Here is a 24,872-nt window from a genome sequence, read left to right as displayed (position 1 = left end):
ATGTTCTCCCGTCGCACTGTTAGCAAACAAGTTTTATATCTGAGTGAAGTTTCTATTTGATACCCAGGAGAGCACGATAAATATCTTCAAGTGGGGGCTTGGCTCACAGGTGAGAAGTCACTTAAGTGGGTCCATCTAGTTTATTGAGGCAAGGGTTGAAGCCGGTTGGTACAAATCATACCAGTAGAAAGCAACCACACTGAGTTCAAATCAACTATTTGCAGCCCCCACTCCTGGGCAGCAGAGGCCCCTGAGCTTCTCCTTTTCACTTCTACAGTGCTTCTGAAGCAGCCCGTCCCCAATCGACCCTGCACACCTTCCTGAGAATACAGGACCTCAAGCCAAAGAGATACCAGCCCCCTTCATAACCCCTCTGCTGTACCCCAATCGTATTAAGGGAAACCCAGAACGCAGACAAGACTTGGTCATACTCACAGGGCAGATTCCGTGTGCTGCCTCCGGCCCCTCATTGCCATCTTAATTGTAGGGCTCTGCATTATAGTCCCATAATTCATGCCTCCCTAATTAAGGCTGTCAACAACTGCATTGTAAAGCTGGAAAATTTACAGCACCTGCTCTCTGGGAACCCTGTGCCAGGTGTGTGTGGGGGGCTTGCCAAAGGGTGCGTTGATCTGCTTCTCCATCGCGTCTGGCATTCAAGCCTGATTTTCTTGTGCCAGGGATCTAGCTAGGTCCAGGGAGGCGCGGAGGCGACTAGAGCATACTCAGCTTTGCTTGCAGGACCCCACCCTCCATCAAAGGGAGGCGCTGGGGGAAAGTTTTCAGATAGTAAAATGGGAAAACTAGAAGTAGCCACTGGTTGGTATTACTGGCTGGTGCTTGCTGCTCTGGGACACCTGAAGCAGAGTTGTTCAGGCAAATAGCTCTTCAAAGGCACTAATCCTCTCAGCAACTCTGCAGTGAGGCCTAGTGGGGAGAAGTTAAGGGAAAGGACACAGCCCTTGACTGGACCCTCTTCCTGCTGGGCAGCCCTGGCCCTCACAAGCTGAGAGACATGCTGAGGATAAATTGTCTCAGGGCCTACTTAAGGGTCCAGGCCAAAAAAGCTGGGAGAAGCCTCAAAGACTGAGGAGGTGGGAGGCAGAGTATGAGATGGTGAGGGCAGGAGGCATTCAGTTGGAAAGTACTTCTGTGTTCTTGGTCCTGATGTGTTCCAGGGAAGGAGGCATGTGCTGGACTAGATTCACCACGGCCTGTAGGCCCTTCTGTTACCCTGGAGCCATGGAGGGGGCCTGCCTCACTGGGGAGTGGAGCCTGGCCCCATGCCCTGCAAGAGGAGGATGAAAGCTTGTGTGGGCTGAGTCGACAATATGTAATTGGATTGTAATCACCCGCCTGGCTTCTGCGCCACTGGGGGCGCTGAGCCTTTCAGTGAGCAATCAGCGCTGCATGGTGGGAGGGGGTAGAGATTCAATAGCAAATCCCAGGTGGAGAGCCGAGGGGAGGGGGATCAGCAGATGGGCAAATTTTCTTTCTGTCTCTCCCTCTCCTTCCTTGCCCAAATGACGCTGGCTGCCTATTAGCTATTTCCCAGCAGATCCGAGGTGGAGCCAGATCTTTTGTGAAAATCACATGGAAGGCTAAGAAGGATGGGTAAAGGGTGAGGGTTTTGGGAGACTTCTCCCTCACAATTTTGTCAAAGGATGTGCTGGTGGAAAAAGCAGTGCATCTGGAAGCACAGGCAGAGACGGCAAAGGTGAAAGGAGAGGCAGCAGAAGAGCTGGGGCTCCCTGCTCTCCAAACCTATCGACGGCCAGAGCTGTGTTTAGGGTACTTGTGGGAGACTTTCACCCTCAATCTTCCCAAGGGACCACTGTCCCAGGCAACCCACAGGTATCTATGGCCAGCATAAACTGGCCTCTGGGGCTCCCCCCACAAGCAAAGGGAACATGACTCATCATCAGGAGGGAGGTACCCTTCAAGAAAAGAAAGGGGAGTGGGGCCCTGGAGGCAGAGGGCAGGGCAAAGTAGCAGGAGGCCAGCCTCACTCAGGCTGATGCAGTGCCCAGTCGTGCCAGCCAGTCAGCCCGCTTGACTTCCAAGGCCTGCAGGAAGCCTTGGACTCGCTCTTCCCGTCTGGCTGAGAGTTTGTGCAAGCGTGTCCGTCGGAGCTGGGCGTCCCCACTGGCCTGGAGCCCCTCTCGCAGCAGCTGCTCTGTCACTGCAGCCTGGTCCCTCTCCAGCTGCTGCCTCTTCCGCTCCTCTGCATACATGTCTCGGGCCTTCTGCTAAAGAAAAGTGGGGGTTGGGGGAGATCACTGGGTGTGGTTGGTACTGGGATGGAGGAGGTAGGGGGCGGGGTATAGGCAAGGGCAAGTGAATAGTGGGGAGCTTGTACCAGATTTGGAAAGGCTTGGTAGCAGGTGTGTGATGGGTGGTGCCCATGTTGTACAGAGAGGGCAGTGGAAGTTTTGGGTCTAACTTGGTTTGTTTTGTGTAGAAGCATCTGTCTTGAAATTCTGAGGTTTGCACTTAGAAGGGAACCAGCGAATATGAATCTGACTTCTGGTTCCTCCAACTAGCTTTATAGCTTTGGGCAAAACCTCTCCTAACTTCATTTCTTCATCTGTAAAGTGAGGACAAGTTGTGCCTAGTTTGAAGAGTGGTTTTAAGGATTAGAGATAATACTATATATGTAAAACCCTCTTTAGCATATTAGCAGACTCTCAAACAGACTGCAGTTTTACAAATTATTACTCTCTATTCTGTGCTGCAAGGAAGGTTCTATTTCCTGCCTGGGGCACATCCATGGTGTCATTTACTTTGGTTTTCCAGGTCACCCTAAGGGTGCTATCCTCCCAACTCTTGAAGCTATTTTTCAGAGTTGGACTCCAGACTTGCCTCCCTTATGGAAACCAGCCTGCCTCTCCCAGCAAATGACGCTTCTGTGAACACTGTAAGAAGCAGGTTCAGCACTCATAAGCCAATTATTACGTTCTGCCTAGTAGGCTAGGTATTAATGTCCATAGTTCAAAGTCTACTTTTTCAGTTAGAAAATAAGCCCTTGAAGGCTCCATTGAAACCCCCAAAGCTCCTGGAACTTGCTCTGACACCAGGTACGTGATCATACTCCCTGGCAGCGCTACTAATACCCTGTGTGTGTCTCCAGACAAACCATAAACTCCTACAGGGCAGAGACTGTGGGTTTTCCTCTGGCACTTGCGGTACCCCGTGTGTGTGAAATACTCAATTGACTGACCATGTGATCCCTGCCACTCTAACTGGCTGCTGAGCCATTGCACCAGAGCTCCTCCTGACAAACCCGCTCCACGAATGAGAAACTGCTTTGCTGCCCACTTGACATCTATACCCTGATGACCCTTACTTACCACCTAATTCCACCTTATATTACAGTATTTGTGTACATGTCTCTGTCCTACTCAGCCTGTAAACACCTGGATAGCTCTGTTTATCCCTGAAGGAAAACCTTCCAAGTGCACAAGCACCTGACCTTTGCAATAGAGCTAGGAAGGTCCTTCCTGTTGGAGATAGCCATGGAGGTTGAGAATAACGACATGATTTGCTACGTCTCTCAGCAATAAAGGCTTATTGCATAAATGAAAATTTTGTAATATTTCCCCTCTAGGCATTCAAGGGTACTCTCCTGCTATGATAATGAGTGCACACATGGAGCTATGAAGATTTAAGTGGACATAAGAAGTTGCCTTGGTCAGGAGGAACCCTGCGTCCTATGTACAGGACCTTACTGGGGGATACAGAGATACTCAGGATACAGTCTAAGCAACTCACATGCTTAAAGGCTGATTAGGACACAGATCTCTTCGCAAAGTCCCATAATATAAGGTAGAATGTGGTAAGGGTCACCACAGAGGCAAGAGAAATGGCCATGCAGCCGAGAGGAGAGAAAAATTATGGCTATGAGGGTCAAGGAGCAGTGAAACCTCATGGACGGCCAATATTTGAGCAGGGCTTTAACCAATGGGGAGAAACTGGATAAAGGCGGGGTGCATGGGAGGGGGTAGAATATCAGGTAATGGGAATAATGGACAAAGGCACGTGAAATTGATTGAAGAGCTTGATCAGGCCAGCATGACCCTCCTGGAACACTGGGGATCTAGAAGCTCCTCTCCAAAGGACTCTCACCTCTCTAAGCCTCATTCATTTTTTTTTTTTTTTTTTTTAAATTAAGAGTGTATTTGAGCCAAACTGATGACATATGCTGGGAGCAGGAACTCAAATGCCTCAGCCTAATTCTTAATTTGCAAAATAGGGGATAACAGTATCCACCTCAATGGGTTAGCTATTCTTCAATCAGCACTGCTTGTGGCTATCACCAAATACGCTATGTTCTGGCAGGACAGAAAGGATGGGGCCACCCAGCCACACAGGGAGGAAACACAGAGCTAGTTAAAGTCACTCATGAAGCTAAGGGTTCTTCCAGAAGTGCCAGGCAAGGAGGCTGCAACAAAGGCAGAGCTTAGTCCCTATTTGCCAGGAATTGGCAACTCACCGGGAGTATGATGGAGGGGAGATCATAAAGGCCATCTGCTCTAGCCTCTTTAGGTTAGACAAGGACACCTGAAGCTAAGGCAGGAGGCAGGAAGGGACCTGGACTAGGACACATAGTGGGCTGAAGTTCCCTTGGTGTCTCCACTAAGGTGGCTTCTTGAGAAGGATTAAATAAGAAAACTTACATGAAAACACTGAAGTGCTTTAGTAGACCCTCAATATTAGCTGCTACTATCACACACACCATTATTATTATCTGTCCTAATCAGATGAAGGTGACTTTGCCTCCTAATGAAACCTACTTCAAGATCTGGTGATCAACATTAATACCTTCAGGGAATAATGGCCAATCTCCCTAACGATCCTTTCCTGGGTTTCCGTAGTAAAAAGATTAAAGACTTGTAACTTGAACCCCAGTTCTCTCTCTCTTACTAGTTGTGTCCTTAATTAAATAATTTTGTTGATTTGCACAAGTGGGGCTAAAAATATCTACCTCATTGGGTTCTTGGGAACATTAAATGAGATAGTGCATATAAAATATTCACAGTGCCTGACACATGGTAAATACACAGCTACTATCATCATTATTAACATACTTATTAGCAAGTGTCTGGTATATATACAGTAGATGGTCAGTCAGTGCTCTCACCTTTTCTTCCATCCCATCCAGTCAGGCCAGCACTGAGGCATGCTATGGTTCATCTAGAACCATCCCTGATGAATGTTATGGTTCACCTGGAACTAACCTGAAGCATGCTATGGTTCATCTGGAACTGCAGGATGGCTTCACAGAGGTTCCAAAACATGTATTCTGGCCACAGAATAGGCTGGAACACCAGGCAGGAGTGGGAGGTCTGGGAAAGGGGAGGAGGAAGAGAGTTTAGTTTAGTAACACGTTGCTGGACACATCCCTGGGCGAAGTTCCAAAGAAGGATCTGGCTGAGCAGGACCCAGAAACCCAAAGATGAGATCACCCAGACATCCTGAGCTGCAGCTGCTGCCACCGGTCCTGAGTCGCTCAGTAATATGGGGAGGGGTCTTCTGAGGGAGTTAGATCATCTGCCTATAGCAAGGCAAAACTAAAACAAGACTAGACCAACATTTCCACCAGGATTTTACTGAGAGCCAAATTTAGGGCTATGAAATAACATCTGGATTATGTTATTGGCTCTTGGCCCTTAGAGGTCATCTGGGAGACACACTGTCTGATAAAAGTCAGCAATGAACAAATGGTAGCTGCCATTGTTATTTTTAAGTAGCAGAATGTCGCACAGTGGTTAAGAGCGTGGGCTCTGGGGCCAGACTGCCTGGCTTTGAATTCTGGCCCCGCCATTTACCATGTATTTGACCTGCGGCAAGTTACTTAATCTCTCTGGGCCTCAGTTCCTCAATTGTAAAACTGGGAAATAAAAACACCTAGTTTTTAAAGTATTATAAAAATTTAATAAGTTAATGTTCATAAAGCAGTCAGAGCACAGAGTTGGGTGAACTTTACCAATAACCACTTGTGGGCTCTCTCTAAAGTATGCCCACACCTTCCTCTTCCCTCTCAGGCATGTGTCTTTACTTTCTCTCCTAAATTCTAAGGGTCTCTAGGAGACCTGCAACCAGGGGAGCAATGGGAAGTGGCAGCTTGTTCCGGGGTTACCCCGTGAACCTGTTTCAAAGGCCTCCTTTTCTTTGAATTCTTTCAGTGAGCTAACAGCAACCCTACTTTGGCTCATTTCTTTCCTATAACATTTCTAGAGAGCCAAAGCAGAGCACTGCCTCGCCTGTCCCCTGTTGCTCCCTGCTGCTGTCCCCTTCGTTTGTTTCACTGTCCCCAGCTTTAATAAATATAATCTCAATATAAAAAAATAATAAAAATAGCCACTGATGTGAGATTCCCTTTAGAATATTCTTGGCAGCCACTGTTGGATACCTTTAGGGGAAAGGGAGGAATTCAGTGCCTCAACGAGGATAACTCTGGTTGCTGGATAGCTTGTTATGGTAAAGCAATGTCACCTTCCCTGGAACTTCTACCATGGCCTCAGGTATTTTCTCTGGAATAAGTTTGTTTCTTCCTCAAAGTGACATTCTTTCAAATGAAGGCTAGATCAGAGCAGCCTGTTATCTGTTGCCAAGACTGTAATGACTTGTTCACTTTGTCTTTGCCAACAAACTCTGAATTTTATGACAGTAGGGATTATTCCTGACTCAGTCATTGCTATATTCCCAGGACAAAGGAGGAGCTCAATTATTTTTGCCCAAGGGAAAAAACTGTTACTATGCCTCCCTTTTCCAGAACACTATCCTTCACTCATTCCTTATAAGGTGTGAGTTCCAGATTCCTTGCCATCCAGGTTGGCCTCTTCTGTTAAGTCCTCTAGTTTACCATGTAGTAGTCTCTTAAAACTCAGTGTCCAGAAATAAACTTTCCAGACATGACATGACCAGCAGAGTCAGTCACAGAACCATAAGATGCACATTATATTTCTTTCAATATAGCCAAATACTGAAAGTACATTTAGTAGTACATTAAATCTTGTTAGTTCACTTTTAAGACTAGGGTCCATTAAAATTTCTAGAACTGTATCAAGTGAATTGCTTCCAAGCTGAATCTTTCCCTCCAACCTCTCCTTGAACAAAGACTTGCGCCTGTTGTGTGAACAACAGGGGCCAAGTTAACAGGTGATAGAGACTTTCAATCAAAGACAAACTCACTTGACTATGACTTTTTGGGGGACTGCCTGCACTGGAGGAACTGAGCTGAGAGACGATGGCTGCTAAGAAAGAGTTTGTACTGAGTTTATATCCCTTGTGGACTGTGCTTACATAGATGGAACCCTTTATTCTTAGGGACAGAGACTAATAATTGCAAAGCAAGCTTCTAGCCAAGAGGGGTTGGGGTACATGGCAGGGTACCTGGCAGATTACTAGGGCAGGAGATTATACTTAGGAACAAAAGTCAGAAGTCCAGTTCCTTGAACAAGGGCACAAGTGATGTTTTCGTCACAGCTGGATAGCCTTGATATTTTTTTTTTCCTCTAGGAACTTTTTTAAAAAAATTAATTTATTTTTCCAAATACATTTGTTTCTGCCTTCCTCCTCCTCTAGGAACTTTAGAGAGCAAGAACCGCATGTTCACATAGCCAGGGAGAGATGAGAAAGGGATAGAAAATGTTACCAGCCACAGCCTAGAGACATTTTGGGTCTCTTCCTGCACAAGATTCTCTGGTGCCAGCATAGCTGGGAGTGAGGATGAGCCCCTCTCATCCATTCTGTGGGTGCAGCAGCAGTTTTCAACTGACACAAACAGAGCAGTGGTTCAAAACTACCTACCTGCCAGAGCAGAAAGTCGCTGAGCCTGACTTCTCCAGAAGTCCGTATTAAGATGTCAGGATTAGGAGAGTGGTAGGTATAGAGGCACTTGTCAAGCAGAGACTCAGAGACATCGCTAAGGTGAGTGGGGAAGAGACAAAGACAAGCACACATCTCTTTTTAGTTTGTTCTCATGGTCCACTTCCTTACATAAGGCTTCCCAGATTATAGAATACCATCAAATGTATTTGTAAATACTACTTGGTACACAAAGGCCCTCAACAAATGTTTGATAAATTAATTAATGTTTTTAATCCTCACAACTACATAAGATATTTCTGTTTTCACTTTATAGATAAGGAAACTGAGGCTCAAAGAAGATGATTAGTTAGCCAAAAGTCTAAATAGCCTCCGGCCTAGAACCAGACAGACCCACTAGAATGTGTTGCTCTTCACTTAAAACATCTTGTTCTTTAAAATGCATATGCCTCATGACCCTGCAATTTGGTGAAATACTATGTAACTGTTTTCAATAGAGATAAATCTAAATGCATTGATTGGAGAGATTTCTAAATTTAATATTAGATGAGAAAAGCAAGTTTCAGAAAAAATACAGCATGGGAAGTACATACTCAAATATTCATGCATGTGATATATGTATATATAAACAAAGAATAAAGTCTAGAAAGGCACATGCCATACTATCAACAGTAATTACCTTTGGAAGATTGGCTAAGGAAGGAAAGATGATCTTTCTTTACTTTATGTACCTTTGTTGTTACTTGAATTTGTTACTTGAATACAGAGAACATTTTTTAAAACCTTAAATTTAAGTCATATGGACCTTGAAACACTGCAAAAAAATCCATATTACTTAGGATGTGGAAAAAGAAGAAAGAAAAAACCAGCAAAATGACCAGCCATCCTGTGTTTTATTAGAGCTCCTTTCCCAGACAGACACTTAGGAGGAAGGTGGAATAAAGCAGAATGGGAACTGGCACCATTTATCTTACGTAAAACTTTGTGTCCCAGGAAAGAGAATATTTGCAAGCCTGGTGTTAGTTGGTTCCAAGAACACTGTTTACTTTCCCTTCCAAGTACCCAGAGGCAGAATTTGAAATCTTCGAGAGTTGCATCTTGTGAAGGCAAAATTTGCATCTCTAGAAGATGAAATTTCTTGGTAGAACACTGTTCTGGGAATATAGTTTAAAAAAAGCAGGGAGATCTAGGCTGAGGGTTCAAAACAAGATTCTATACTTACTAGCTGTGTGCCTGTGGTTAAGTTACTCCATCTCTCAGTCATTTTTTTGCAAACTACAGAGGGAGCTTTATTTTCTGTACCATCACATGGGAAACAATATTCACTTATGACTAGGCAATCAAAGGGCTCTGGTTCAGATTTCCCTGATAATCTGACAGTCTGTCCTGGCAGCATAGTCTTAATTCTCGAAGAAATCCGAGACTCAGTCATGGCTGGTGTGGCTCAGTGGATGGAGCGCTGCCCTGTGAACCCAAGAGTTGCCTGTTCAATTCCTAGTCAGGGCACATGCCTGGGTAGTGGGCCAGGTCCCCAGTTGGGGGTGTGCAAGAGGCAACTGATCAATGTATCTCTCACATAGTGATGTTTCTCTCCCTCTCTTTTCCCTCCCTTCCCTCTCTCTAAAAATAAATAAAATCTCAAAAAGTGAGACTCTGTACAAACAACATAATTTCTCAGCTCTCTTATCTTTGAAATGGGCACATTTATCCTATCTACTTATAGGTTGTTGTGAGGGTCAAATTGAATGAATAACAGATTTGAGTAACCTTGGGAACTATAAAGTGCTATATAAATAAAAAATAAACATTATTTCCAGTCCCATCAATTTTCTGTGTGACTTTGGATTCCCATTTAACCTCTATGAATTTCAAATGTGCCAGACAGTGAGCAGAATTCTATCGAAACAATGGTAACTCTAAGGGCGGGGCGGGGGGGGGGAAGAAAACTGACAAAATGAAAATAGGACATCTGTGATTTGGCCAACAAAAATCCACCACTAAAGAGCCTTAGCTGTCTGCATAGAGACTTTTAAGAAATAATTTCTATTAAATAAAAGTGAAATACCAATTTCGCCTGTAAGATTAGAATAGTTTACATTTTAAAAAATCTTGGCAAGAATAAGGTGAAATGAACACATCCAGACCCAGATCTTGAGGAAACAATCCAAAAGGTAGACAAGAGTTAAGTTCATAGATTTAATTTTAGCATTATTTGTAATAATGAGAAATTCGAAACAACCCGCACAACCAACAAATAGCTGAATGCTTAAGTAAATTGGAGCAAGAAATACTCTGTAGCCATTAAAAATAGCATGAACAAATTAAAAACACAGAACATGGAGCCTTGACCAGTGTGGCTGAGCTGATTGGTTGTTGTCCCACAAAGCGAAAGGTCGCTGGTTAGATTCCCAGTAGGGTACATGCCTAGGCTGCAGATTCCGTCCCTGGTTGGGGTGAGAGGTAACCTTGCGATGTTTCTTTCACATACTGATGTTTCTCTCCCTCTCTTTCTCGCTCCCTTCCCCTCTCTCTAGAAATAAATATATAAGATCTTAAAAACAAAACAAAAAAGATTTTATTTATTTTTAGAGAGAGAGGAAGGGAGGAAGAAAGAGAGGGAGAGAAACATCAACATGTGGTTGCCTCTCACGCACCCCAAAATGGGGACCTGGCCCGCAACCCAGCCATGTGCACTGACCAGGAATCAACCCAGTGATCTTTCAGTTCTCATGCCAGCACTCAATCCACTGAGCCACAAAAGCCAGGGCTAAATAAAATCTTAAAAAAAAAACAAAACCCAAAAACAGGACATGGAAAAGCGTTCATATTACAACATTAGGTCAACGAGCATGATTCTGGTTATAAACTGTTCACCATGTGATTTCTTCTGTTTTGTCATAATTAGGTTTGTGTTTAAAAAGATGACTCTGGCTGAACTCCCAATCATGGCTCATCACTAGTTTTGTCACAGTATTTTGTTTGGGATAATGAAAATGTACTGGAAATAGTTGTGATGATTATACAACACTGTGAATATAGTTAATGCCACTTAATTGTATGCTTAAAAATTGTTACACTATGCCCTGGGTGGGTACTTTAGTTGGTTAGAGCATCATCCCGATATGTCAAGGGTGTGGTGGTCAGGGCACATACAAGAATCAACCAATGCATGCATAAATAAGTGAAACAACAATTCGATGTTTCCCTTTCTCACTCTCTCTTCCTTCCTTGTCTCTCTAAAAATCAATTTTTAAAAATTTGAAAACCATTGTTAAGATAGTGAAATGTATATCTTTTCACAATTTTTTAAAAAGTAGAACATATTCTGGAAAAATATGGGCACGTGTATTCATCAAGATAATGGCTCCTACCTAATAAATTACGTGTTTTAAGAAATGCCCATTGTAAGAAAAACCAGTGTAAAACCTATAATGGAAATATGGCAACAGCCTCTGGAAGGGAGACCTGGTAACAATGACTATTAACAAGACAGTGAATGGCCTAGCATCAGGAAAAAGGAAGAGTAAGAATGTGTTAGTGTGTTCCCAATACTATTTCAGAAAGGTAGATCCTTTCTAGAAGGTACAAAGATATAGGAAATGCTCCCTGTGATAACAACATAGTACATTTTTGTGGCATTTAGTTTATAAAGATGGTGAAAAACAGACTTTGGAGGTAAACAGACCTGAGCTGGAGTCCAGGCTGTTCCATGTTGTTATTAGCATACACTGTAGGGTAAGTTACTTTGGGTAAGTCAACGAACCTTATTAAAACATTAGTTAACTGATCTTATAAAATGGGGCGAATAGTCACTCCCTTATATGAAAATCAAATAAGAATATGTGTGGTAAACATTTAGCTTAGTGCCTGCCTCATAGTAAGATCCAATAAATACTAGTAACTTATTTTTATATTGTGTCATTGTTCATTTCAACCATCCTATGTGAGACTCAGTACACCATAGTGAGTAAGAGAGCAAGCCTCTGGAGCCAGGTTGAAATCCTGGCCCCAAGCTTTGTCAACCATGTGAACTTGAACAAGTTACTTAACTTCCCTGTGTCTCCCTATTTCATCCTTAAAAACAGTTTTTACCTCATAGCCTCTAAGGAGTGAATGAACTAACATATGTGGAGTACTTGCTAGATGCCTGGCAAAGAGTAAATGCTCAGTAAATGTTAGCAATTATTAGTATTAACATTCTTAAGAGGAAGATAGACATCTACGGAGGGGTCAAGTGACCTGCTCAAGATAACTCAGTGAAAAAGAGTTTATTAACTATTCTTTATATCAATAATAAGCCTAATCCCTTTTCTATAATTCCAGACTCAAAACACAACCTAACATTAATATGATAGAAAAAAATATATCTGGAAGGAAAATGAGGAGTTGGATGGTGGTAATGAGAGAATACAAAAATTACAGCTATTGGGAGGGTTGAGCCTAAATGTAATTAAATCACTGACTCTCTGTTATAAATGCAGATTTGTCTCAATTTGAATAATATGAAGAGCACAGCCTCAGGACTTGAATAACCCAGCCTGAGCAGAACACCAAGCTTCCTGAGCTCAGGGGTGGAGACATCAGCCTCCTTACGCTGGTGACCCAGCCCAGCCCATACCACATCTGCATGACTAACCCCACGTAGGCAATGTACTAAACCATGCAGGGCAGAGAAAATAGATACAGGAAAACAGGCTGGACAAGGAGCAGAAAGAAGATAAAGGTCTGCATCTCCCTCTCAAGGAGCATGCCCATGCCTTTCCCTTACTCTTGTTCTTCCCTCTCGGGCGCATGACCTTTGCCCTGCACTCTCCTAAGCTCCAAGGACCCTTCTTTTGCCTCTGTAATTTCTTTCCTGAGCCTATGCAACCCAGCTAGCTCACTTCTTCTACATTTGAAATAAACTTTGTTATAATTTTTTTAAAAAAAGATAACAGTCGCCCTGGCTGATGTGGCTCAGTGGATTTGAATGCCAGCCTGTGAACCGAAAGGTCGCCGGTTCAATTCCCAGTCAGGGCACATGTCTGGGTTGCATGCGAGGTCTCCACTTGGGAGTGTATGAGAGGCAATCGATCAATATATCTCTCACACACTGATGTTTGTCTCCTTCTCTTTCTCTCTCCCTTCCCCCCTCTAAAAGTAAATAAATAAAATCCTTACAAAAATAAAATACAAAAATAAAAAAGGTAAAAGTCAGTGGTTGTTGGAATGTGGTATGAGTATAAAGTATGCTGAACTAGGAGTCAAGATCAGAGTTCTAGTCCTAGCATCAATGCATATTACATCTATTTGCTAAATAGCTTTCTTTCTAGCATAAATGTTTGTCCCTATTTTTTAATATATCTCTTATTATTTTTAATACACAGTTGATGGATTCCACATATAAGTAGACCTGCACAACCCTGTTCAAGGGTCAACTGTATTTCCCATCCATGGTTAGGAATCCAAGGTTGCAGAGGGCCAACTGTAGCCGTGTGTGGACTCTCAACTATGTGGGCAGTAGATGCCCCTAACCCTCACACTGTTCAAGGATCGACTGTATTATTTCATTCATACAAAAGACTATATGAAACATTAATTATAAAGCACCATATTGTAATGAACAATTATGAAATGACCCCCAAGCCAAGAATTAGAAAAGTTACCAATAACTTGTTTTTACTTATACAACCTTTATCTACTTACATATTTCATCTTCCTGCCTGGTCCCCACCCTGCCAAGTTACTCAGTATCTCAATTTTCCCCCCAATAGTTAATTTTCAATCCACATCTTAATTTACCTCCTTACAGCATTTGATAGTGTGTTGTTCCCACTTGTGCCCATGTCCCTCCTGACCCACAAAAAGAAATTCTCTATTTTCTTGGCTTCTGTAATATAGATTGCCTCATTTTCTCTCTACCTTTCTGGTTGTTCATTCTTTTTTCCTTAAGGCTCATTCTCCTCTACCCAGCTAGTGAAACTTAAAGAGAGTCTCAAGCCCTGGCTGGTGTGGTTCAGCAGACTGAGTGTCAGCCTGCGAACCAAAAGATCATTGGTTCAGTTTTTGGTCTGGGCACATGCCTGGGTTGCGGGCCAGTGCAAGAGGCAACCAACTGATGCTTCTCTTGAACACTGATGTTTCTCTCTCTCTCTTTTTCCCTTCCTTCCCCTCTCTCCGAGAATAAATAAATAAAACCTTAAAAAAGTTTTTCAAAACTCCATCCTAGGCTCTCTGTCTCTCTGTAGACTCTCCTTAGCTTCCTCAAGCCCTCTCTTTGCCTCAGTACCACATACACAGACGATCTCAACTGCCAACCCGACATCTATATCTAGATATATATCTATAGAGATATATCTATATCTATAGATATATCTCTATAGATATAGATATAGTTCAGTATCTATAGCATATCCCAAACCAAGGCCCTGACCTTCCTCAAACTGGATCCTTTCTCAAGGATCCACAGTGAAGGGCACCATCATCCACTGTTTCATACGCCCAAAACCATTAACACATCCTTTTTCCTTGTAGCTCTCCATGTCATTTATTCTTATCTATTCCATCATCACCACCACCACAATCCAAGCTCCCTTCCAGGTATTTTGTACTTAAATTATCACAAAAACCTTCCAACAGTCTTTCTGCAACCAACAAGCTGCTCACATGATTGCCTTTTTCCCCAGTTACTGCTTAATCTTCCTTCTTAGATCACTTATCATTCCTTGGGGGTGTCCTCCCTTCCAGGTCTATTTCTCCTATAAATTCTTGTACCACGCACCAATGCCTTTATAGAATTTATCACCATTATAATATTACACTAATTTGTATAATCTTGATTAACATCTGTTTCCCTTATGAGACCTCCACAAGAGCAGGAAATATATATTTTTATTCTTATAACTCTATCCTCTGTGTACAGTAATGTGCCTGATCTTTACTTGGCACTTAAAAGATATTTGTTGAATGAATAAGTAATTGACTGAATGAATCAACTATGTGACACAGAAAGATCACCTAGCTGTTGGAAAAGACAAGGATTCATAAAATAGCCTTAAAAATGTTTTCCTTTCCTTCTTATCTAATTCTGTTCTCACTGAGCAACTTCTTGATTTTTAATTTCATTTCCCAGGTAAATCAAATTATACCTGAGAAGGGAATCACAAAAATTCCTGGCTTCGAAGATCCTGTATAACAGAGGTAAAGGACAAGAAGTCTGGAATCAGACAGTTTTAGATAAGAGTCCCAGCTCTGGCACTTACTGGCAGAATGAAGTTACCTTGAGAAAGTAACTTCAATGCTGAGCTCAATTTTCTCATCTATGAAATGGAGAAGATTCTCACACATGAGATTAATGACAATAAAATACAAAATATAACACATTGCCTGGATTACTTTTTGCTACTATTACTTTATTATTGCTCTTATTGGCTTACCAGTATTATTACCAAAGGTTACAATAATAATATGACAGGAACTGAGTAGACAGATGGCTTCTAAAGTCTCTCCCAGCTCTATTAGGATTCCATTATGTTGTTAATGATGAACAATTTTCATTTTGAAAAATACCTGAATCTTATATAAAACTGTAACATAGGAAACCTAAAGGGCTATATACCCAATGAACGCATTCCTGAAAAATATTCTTTTTTTAAAAGATTTTATTTATTTATTTTTAGAGTGGGGGAAGGGAGGGAGAGAAACATCGATGTGAGAAACATCAATCAGTTGCCTCTCGCACACCCGCAACTGGGCACCTGGCCTGCAACCCAGGCATGTGCCTTGACCAGGAATCAAACCAGTCACCTTTTGGTTTGTGTTAGGATGCCCAACACACTGAGCCACACCAGTAAGGGCCTGAAAAACATTCTTGAAAAAACAGTGCCAAAGGGCCAAGAGGGTATCATCTTTTTATTGAAAACTACAGAGTTGCTACCTGTTACGTCATTTTTCTGGGGCTTCTTGGTGTGCAGTGAACACAGAGAAATTCTAAAAAAGGCTATAGTGAGCCAATCCTAAGCTCTTAAGTGTGGGTGATCCCCCGTCCCCTCAAATCTTTCCACATGCATGCCTGATTTGACTTCTGACCCAAGTACCTGGCTTAGGAGGGATTTTGTGGTTTGGGGCATGCCTGTGCCTATTTTCCCTATCAGCTACCAACTAGGGATACCTGGGGTCCAGCAGGCCCTGCTCCACTCCCCAGGCCATCTCTCTCACAGCGTTGCTGATCTCATGACGGGACGTGTATGCAAAACAGACATTCAGGAAACACCTGAGAAGGAAGAACAGAATTATTTACCAAAGAAGGGCAGGAACTAAGAATTGGAACCACTCATTCCAGAGCACCCTGTCCCTGGAAGAAAACACACAACAAATGTTAGCCACAGACACTCTGAAAAGTCAGATTTTGAATTTCTTGTGTTTTCCAAGTTTTCTTGGAATAACCATGTTACTAATTTTGTAATAAGACAAGTACTAAATGACTCTTATTACCCTTCCAATCCTCTCCCCTTCTACTACCAACCAGCTTTCAGAGGAAAGTTGTGATATTAGCACAAAGGAGAACAGAAAGGAAATCTGATGCAAAACAAATCCATTGCCAAACATACACTATATTCCAAAGCCACACAAAATGAAGTTTGGATTATTGAACTCTGTTCCCCTTTGCATCTGCACCACCTCCCAAGTTCATCCTACCTGTGGTTAAAGGAGTGGGACAGAAAGAGAGTTTCTTGAAGGAACTGTCTTCAGAGGCAGGAGTAAGTAAGGCCTGTTGCATTCCCACCCCATCCCTTGGTGGGGGTGTTGAGGTACATGAAATGAAGAGGGAAGATGAGAAACTGTACATGTTGGATACATACACATATAACATGGTACTGCAGAGCCACCTCTGGTCTGCCCTGAAGATGGAGGAGGTCTCTAAGCATCCCAAACCACACCCTCATTGCCTTGGTACCAAGTGCAGACTAAGAATGTCTCCCTAAAGCTAGCAGGGACGCAAAGGTTGATACAGGTCCCCAAGGGGAAATCTGAAGACTTACTGGTTGTAGTTCTTGGTGGCCTGCACAGCTTGTGCAATCAGCTCCTGGAGATCCAAGGGCAACAAATGCAGATCACCCAGGACCCGGATACATACCCCGTGCTTCTGCAGTTTCTCCCTGATTGGGGAAAAGGAAGCAGGGTTGGGACACAGCACCTGATGAGCTGGAGAGAGCAGGGTGCTTAGATGATACTCAATTATCAGTTTTTGAGTGTTTTCCTGTGTGTCAGGCACTGTCCTACCTGTATTATTTCACTGCATCCCCTCAACAATTCTGAAAGGAGTTCACCACATTCCCCATTCTACGGTGGGAAACTAAGGCTCAGATAGGGTGGTCAGGCATGGCTTGGCCAAGATCACACAGACATCGAGTGCTACGTCAAGACTGAAACCCAAGTCTGATTTGAAAATCCAAACTCTTTACTACACATGACACCACCTCATGTGTTCTTGTCAGCAAGTTTTACATATTCTGTGCTATATTTGTCCCATTGACAGCATGTGAATAAGAATACCTAGATTCAAGTTCTAGTGCCACTACTTTCTAGCTGACGTTGCATAACCAGTTAGCCTCCCTGGGCCTATGTTTCCCTCACACTGTAGACCAGGGTAACCACCCCTGCCATACTCGCTGCATTGGCTTGTGTTGAATGAGAAAAAGTACGTGAATGTGCTTATTCTCAGGCATCAGGTGCATGGCTTGAGTGAAGTTTGTAAAGTAGAAGTCACTTCACATGTCCTAGTGAGGAGCCTGGAGACCTGGGTTCCCAATCTAGCTCTGCCACTAGCTTGCTGTGTGACCACGGGCAAGGCTTTCTCTTCTCTTCACTAGGGTTTAGCTTCCCAACTGATGAAAGTGCACTAGGCCAGTGGCTTTCCAACCTTTTCTTAGACAAAGTACTCTTTCTTCAAATCATCATAAACAGAAGCCCAATATATAAAATATATAAATGCAAACCAGCACCCTCTACCTCATTTCCTCTGGGTTCTTTGCATACTCACTCCTAGAACTCTGGGGTATGGCACATCGTTAGAAAACCGCCACCAGGGTTTCCTCTTGCTCTGTCCAGGACTTCATAACCTAACACTGTTTTTCCTACTACTGACTGATTAGAGCAATCCCAGTACACCGCTACTGCCATGCATTTTGATCTGTAAGGAACTGTAAGATTGCCTCCTGTCTCTCAGAGTACAGGGTAGTAGACAATAGCTCAGAGATGGAGTCAGAAAGGTCCTGTCTGTCTTGGCTCTGCCTGTGATACAATAGCTGTGTGACTCAGGATACACAACTAAATTTTTCCAGTCCCCCCTCCCCCACACTTTCCTCCTCTCTACAATTGGGATGGTAGGATCTTTCTCATAGGATAATGAGAATATTAAGTGAGAATACATGTTAGGTTCAGAGCCTGGCACAAACTACTTAAGTACTTTACAAAGGTAGGATTAGTGTGAAGTACAGAAGAATCTGAACACATGGAATATGCCCCCTTGCCTCTATCCCCAGGCCCCCGAGTGTGAACTCTGAGCCTGGGGCTCCCCTGAGGACCAGGGAGCACTGTCTGTGGCCCATCCTAAAATGGACAGAGAGAAGCCTGGTACACTCTTCACTACACTGACCCATACAGGGACAGAAAAGACAGAAGTGTTCCTGGCTAGTTCCACTGGAGCTCTAGGTTCTCTGTTCTCTCATCGTCCTGGTCCTGGTGTGGGGAGGACCTGGGCAGAGAATTATTGTAATGAAGACTTTTGGGTCCAACCGGAGAGAGTTCCATACTTTAAGGCAAACAAACCCCATCATTTCTTCTGTGTCCCTTTCCAGCTCTGCTCCCTAAGTTAATCTTAAACTTAACGACAGCTAACAGTGGTAATGACTCTTCCCCACAAAGGCTTCTTATGCATCACCCCATCCCTTCCAAAAGAACATGCAGAAGGCCCTGGCTAGGTAGCTCAGTTGGTTAGAGCATTGTCCCGACATGCCAAAGTTGTGGGTTCGATTCCCCGGTCAGGGCACAAGCAATAGTCAACCAATGAGCGCGACAAGTGGAACAACAAATTGTAGTCTCTCTCTCCCCACCTTCCTCCCTCTCTCTAAAATCAATAAGTAAAATTAAAAAAAAAAAAAAAAAAAAAAAAAAGCCATGTAGGAGAATATAGTAACATTTTAGGGATGACTGCACAGCAGAAAATGACTTTTTCAATTTCTCTCCCTCTACTCTCCTGGCCACAGTTTATGGGTCCTGGGATATAAATCTGATCTAAAGTGGCTAATGCAAAGATTTGGTTCATTCTGGGCTGTTCTCATGAAGCAGGGAAAGCAGGTCTGCAGGGTGAAGGAAGTGGACAAAGAAGCTCTACCTAATGGATCTCAATCCTGGTTTCAGTTTTGCTTGAGGTTGTCCTTGAATTTTGTGAAATACCTCTAGATCCTCAAATAAATGCTCCCTTTGAAAACAACAACAACAACATTTGCCACTGTAGAGATCTAACATCAAAAGGGTACAAAATTCCTTAAATAAGCCTCAGATAAGAGAGTTGAGGGTTAGGGTAAGGCTGGAGGTGCTGAAAGAACACACTTTCCCCTCTGACAGCATCTTACTGTTCTTCCAGCAAGCAGCTGAATTTCTGTCGAGCCAAATCCATTAGCCCCTCTACTTCTCTCTCGGAGCGTTTGAAGTTCTCAATGCTGAACGCGTACACCGTCACCTCTCGGATGCCCAGGTTCAAACACCAGTGCAGAGTCTGAGAAGGGAAAAGAAAAGGAGCTTGGGTACAAGGAAGAGTGGGAAGGGAAATATGAGATGCCTCGGCCCCAACTTAATGCTGCGAAAAGCTAGGATAACACTATTGCTTCTGTCAGAATAACAAACCAAAAATGCAGGAAAGCTACCACTTGAGAAACTGAAAAATGAGAACTTAATGAGTACCACTTGCTGATGCCACTGTGGTCTGCTGGAAAGAACTCTTCACCGAGAGTAAAAAGCTAGGTTCTAGTCCTTGGTACCATCATGCACTCGCTATGTGACCATAGGCAAATCATTTGTCCTCTCTAGGCCTAAGTCTCTTTATCTGTAAAAAAGAGATCACAATCCATCCCTCACAAGGTGGCTAAAGAACAATATAAACACACAAGGCATTATTATTCACAGCATAACTTCATTATTCTGGTAGACTGAGAGGCTGATGGGTTATAAGAATAAAATCAATAATTGCATAGCTGTGCAGCATTTGAGTCTGCAAAGGGTTTTCACATACGCTATTTCAACTGATTCTTCAAACAACTGCTTGAGACTGGCATTATTGTTTTCATACCTACTTTAGAGATGATAAAACTGAAACTAAGAGAGTTGAAGAAATATGCCAAAAGTCTACAATGAATCCATCATATGAAGTTCCAGTACAAGAAAAACTAATCTATGGCGATAGCCCTTCAGCTTTGTTCCTTCAGTTCTGTTTGAATGTCTTCTGCCCCCTTCCTTTAACCCCCAGGCTCCTTGTGTTAACACTAATCCCTTCGCAGACATATATACAAATCAGTTCATTGCCACTTTAGGGAGACTACAAGTGCGAACCTCACACTTGAATAGGCTCAAGGTTATAGACCTTACAGGCTCTTGGCTGGGACAAGAGTTGGAACCCACCACTGACCTCAGTCAAAACAAATGTCAATAACAACATCTTCAATGTTTTGAGCACTTTCTTTTTGTCAGGTCCTATGGCACATGCTTTTCATTGTGCTGTCTTGTTTAATTTTCACATCGTTTCCTGAGGTAGAGATTATTGCTATCCTTCTTTTACAGATGAATAAACTAATAAACTAGGGTAAGACAAAGGGAAGCTACATAACTCACTGCAGGTCACAGAGCCAGGAAGTGGCAGAGCAGGGGTTCCAATGAGTTCTGAGTGACTCCAGAGCTTAAGCTACTAAGCACCATACAAAAGTGCCTCTTAATTAGTCACAAAAGAGGTGCTGGGGTCAACAAATGTAAAGACTTCTACATAGAATAAAAAGAACCCTACCACCACTTGCTCAAGGTAAAAAATATCACTGCTCTAGCATCAGGCCATGGTCCTGTGCCAGGAAGCTATAGGGCCACAGTTCTATTCTTCCTCAAGTTAGTTTCAGCCCTGGCTGGGTAGCCCAGTTGATTAGAATGCCATCCTGATATGACAAGGTTGCAAGTTCAATCTCCAATCAGGACACCTAGAAGGATCAACCAATGAATGCATTAAGTGGAACAACAAATCGATGTTTCTCTTTCTCCCTCCAAAATAAATAAGTTTTAAAATAATAAATAAATAAATAAATAAATAAAGTTAATTTTACAAAGGCTGCCATAGGTATTCCGTTCTTACTGCTGGACTTAATGTTTTCCAGCCTGCAATATATATTAAAAACCATAAAATGGTGAGCCGCTCTCTCTGTGGAGTAGCCCACTCTTTCTCACTGCTTCCTTAATAGCCTCTTTCATTCTAAACTCTAAAACAAAAGAATAAAAAACCCTTAATACATTTGTAATCTTTTCTTAGAGTGATGTCTCTGTCTGTCTGGCACTTTTCCCAGTTTAAGCACTGAAAGACCTGTGTCCTGACAAACCCTCAGACTCAGGCAAACTAGTAAAGGTAGCCATCTTACCTTTGCTCCAGAAATGTCATTTCTTAGAATTTATCATGTCTAATAATAATGGAGCAGCTAAACAAATTATGTCAAATCTTTATGATCATAAAATGTTCTACAGTCATTAAAACATATAGTCAGAAGGCTATATATCAATCTAGAAAAATACTTCACAAAATGTCAAGTAAAAATAAGGTTATTGAAGCTATAGATGTAATTTTATAAATGTTAAGTAATGTTACAACATATTACAAGGTTGCGATGGAGCACAGAAAAAATTTTAACTGCTGACTCGTTAAAGGTGGTAAGAGAAGGCAATTTTGATCTTATTTTTAATATTTTGTGATGAATCACTGGCTGATTTAATGTTTTGTTAATATTGACGTAAGACCAATAGCTAGCAATAAAATAAACAGCTAGAGCCCTGGCCAGGTGGCTCAGTTGTTTGGAGCATTGTCCTGTATACCAAAAGGTTGCAAGTTCAACTCCCAGTCAGGGCATATACCTAGGCTGCGGGTTCAGTCCGCAGTTGGGGTGCATTCAGGGGGCAACCAATCAATGTTTTTCTCTCACATTGATACTTCTCTCTCTTTCTCCCTTCAAAAACCAATAAACACATCCTTGGGTGAGGATTAGTTTTAAAAAACACTCTCAAAACACAGCAAACTCAGGTTTCCTAGCTATAACCCAATTTTACACAGAGAGTTCACTTTGGGTTCTGCCACCAACACCCACCTCCGCCAGCTTGTTGAAGCCCTGTGAGTGGCCCTCCTGCCGCTCCACTTGGCACTTCTTAGCATAGCGACGGTTCCCATCCATGATAAATGCAATGTGTTTGGGTATTGGGCCTGCCTGTGAAGTAAGAAGACAAATGATGAGCACATCACACCCTCTTCAAAGATAAAGGGAGACATTACACCCCAAGCTAATACCTTGAGTTAGATGATAAAAGGCTCAAGGAAGGGAATTGGGTATTTTGTACTTTTAGCTTTATAAATGAGTATTAAGTGACTTTGCTTATTTTTATTTATATGTTTATTAAGCACTTATTCATGCCAAGCACTATTCTAGGTTTTTTATACCTCACTGTAGTCTTTTTATCATATGAATCTATACAGTATATAGTATTATCTTCATTTTATAGGCAAAAAAACTGAGGCTGAGAGGACAAGTGACTCACACAAGTCGCACAGCTAACAGGCAAAGTGGGGGTCTAAACTAAGGTCTGTGAGCAATCAGAGTGCATCTTTTAACCATATGTTATTAACCCCCACTTTGGTTTCATTAGTGTCCAACTGGAAGGCCCAGGAAGGAAACTGGCAGTGTGGTTGAATGGAGAGGGCCCCCTCCACATAAAAGAGGCATTCACTCCTCGGCTCTATCCGACTGCTGACACATGGAAGCGGGGCCTAATGTTGCTGGATCTTCTAATTTTACAAGAGATGCCATACATCAGATTTTTATAAAAATGTAAATGCCAGAAGCCTTTTCAAAGCAAACAAAAGACATTTTGGGGGCCAAACAAAACTTGTTATCTAGCATAGGGCAGCTTTTTGTTTTCTGCCACAGCAAAAATTTACCCCAGGGCCTACTTTCCTCGCTGGAGGGGCTCTTCACGGACTCCTTCCCCCGCACCTGCCAATCATTTCCTACTTTTGTTTCCACATGCAGCCTTTAAAAAAAATAATTCCAAGTAGGTCATGCAACTTGTTCTTTGCAACACATGACTGCAGTGGTTGCCTGAGGAGGTATTTCCATATCTTGGCCTGCATAAGTAACCTTGACATTTGTGTGTTAGTGTGTAAGAGGGGATAAGTCTTACTGACTCACAAATGTTACTCACTACTTGACAGTCTGTGGCTGAAAAACAAACCCAAGCTGACTGGCTTCAATCTCAAATCCATCATATGCAGAGGATATAACATTGTCGTGAATCTTAGAGAAAAAGATGAGGGAAGATTTGGGAAAGCAAGGGAGAAGTACATATAATAGAGTGACTGTAGTCTTCAAATGGCTAAAAAGACAACCGCAGAAATAGTAGTAATTAAGAACTGCTAAAGGAGCATGCCCGCTGCTTTCCCGTCCTCCTCGTCTTCCCCCAAGCATGTTACCTTTTTTATTCTCTCTCCAAAGCTCCAAGGGACCCTTCTTTTGCCTCCTAACTTGTTTCCTGAGCCCATTTCTTCTAACACTCACTTCTTCTACTTCTGTGACTTTCTTCTAAATAAACTTTCTCTTACAGTTTGGGGGGGGGGGAACACAACTCCTAGACACTGAACTAAATGCTTTCTATGTATGTTTCATTCAATCCTCATACAACTATGTTAAGTCACAGGATTAATAATGAGAAAACAGGACTTTTGTTCATGTTTGTCTGTTCCCAAAGCCCAAACTCAGCCTTTATGCTCTGTCACATCGAAGACAGATTAATTAATTTATCTAACTCCAGAGGATAGCACTAGGAATTATAGTCCAAAGTTTCAGGGAAATAAATTTCAGTTCTCCATAAAGAAAACCTAACAGTCTGTGCTGCTCAATGATATTAGGAGGTCCTGGGCTTCCTGAATACGTGAGTTAGGACAATAACCTGTCAGGAATGTAGTCGTGGAAGTTACCTTGCATTGTCAAATCCCATTCATCGTGGTGGATTGCTCAATGTGAGTAACAGGTCTTGATACAAGATTACCCAACTGACCAGGTCAGCTGGTGCTGTGAGCTTACCTTTATGATGTTGGCACAGAACCGTTCCCACAGTGACAACTGTCCTTCCTTGATCCATGACATAGCTCTGGTCCAAGCAGAAGATAAACTGGGTAATCTTGGATAAACAATAAAGAGAATCAAAAGTCACCAGGGCCGGCATACAGCTACGGGTGACTTGTAGGGTTTCACCTCGGCTGTGGAGAGCAGCCACCACTAGATTCCAAAGACACTAGTCTAAGCCTCCAATATTCCACCACCAGAGTACATATATAAGTCAACGGGACATTTGGGGCTGAGGCCTTTCCCTGGTTCTCCAGGCTCGGTGGACCTTGTTCCTATTCCCTTTTCCTCGGTATCTGCACTGGCTTTTTCTGAACCTCTAAGTCTGCTTCCAGTCTTATCACAGTGCCTACACACCATCCTTCCCTCTCCATCCTCCCCCAGGCCGTTTCCTACTCTCTGAGCTCCCAGTTACTAACCCCTTCAGTTGTCATCCCCGTTACCTCCTATCTCAGTGGTCTCCCAATTATTTATCCCCTCATTTGTCTGTTCCATTGTCCCCTCTGCCATTCCCCTGGCTGCCTCCCCGTCCTGTCACCTCTCTCCTCTCGTTGACCGCTTCACCACAGAACCCGCTCCGATCCGCCCGGCTCCTTCCAACTGCTGCTTGGGACGGACACTTTCTCAAGACGTGGCGCTGGGAGA

General features: G+C 42.9%; 1 protein-coding gene across 2 annotated transcripts; it reads right to left on the bottom strand.

Moving 5' to 3' along the window:
• Positions 1–121: 121 nt before the first annotated feature.
• On the bottom strand, positions 122–24,872 carry DHDDS (dehydrodolichyl diphosphate synthase subunit). Of its 2 annotated transcripts, none has more exons than XM_054571783.1 (9): positions 24,766–24,872; positions 24,186–24,282; positions 22,200–22,316; positions 19,446–19,588; positions 16,851–16,967; positions 15,980–16,081; positions 7,813–7,927; positions 5,238–5,345; positions 122–2,249 (listed from the first exon to the last, which is right to left on the bottom strand). In XM_054571783.1, exons 2-9 carry the CDS (start codon positions 24,246–24,248, stop codon positions 2,010–2,012), a joined length of 1,005 nt encoding a protein of 334 aa, XP_054427758.1. In that variant the 5' UTR covers positions 24,249–24,282; positions 24,766–24,872; the 3' UTR covers positions 122–2,009. The 2 variants fall into 2 exon arrangements, with proteins under 2 accessions (XP_054427758.1, XP_054427759.1); XM_054571784.1 differs by having other exon boundaries at positions 122–2,246.

This window comes from Pteronotus mesoamericanus, unplaced genomic scaffold, assembly GCF_021234165.1.
Source record: "Pteronotus mesoamericanus isolate MK-2021 breed Mesoamerican mustached bat unplaced genomic scaffold, CSHL_Meso_final contig_221, whole genome shotgun sequence".
Lineage (NCBI taxonomy): Eukaryota > Metazoa > Chordata > Mammalia > Chiroptera > Mormoopidae > Pteronotus > Pteronotus mesoamericanus.
Note: the sequence above shows the minus strand (reverse complement) of the source record. Positions and strands in the feature narration are given on the sequence as shown.

Bases quoted from the DNA above. Each gene is read 5' to 3' on its own strand.
- DHDDS (XM_054571783.1), bottom strand. From the start codon at position 24,248: ATGTCATGGATCAAGGAAGGACAGTTGTCACTGTGGGAACGGTTCTGT. The intron at 22,317-24,185 runs GTAAGCTCACAG...CTTACTTCACAG, and splicing joins TCTGTGCCAACATCATAAAG to GCAGGCCCAATACCCAAACA. The intron at 5,346-7,812 runs GTAGGTAGTTTT...CCCCTTTCCCAG, and splicing joins GCGACTTTCTGCTCTGGCAG to ACCTCCCACTCCTGCCTGGT.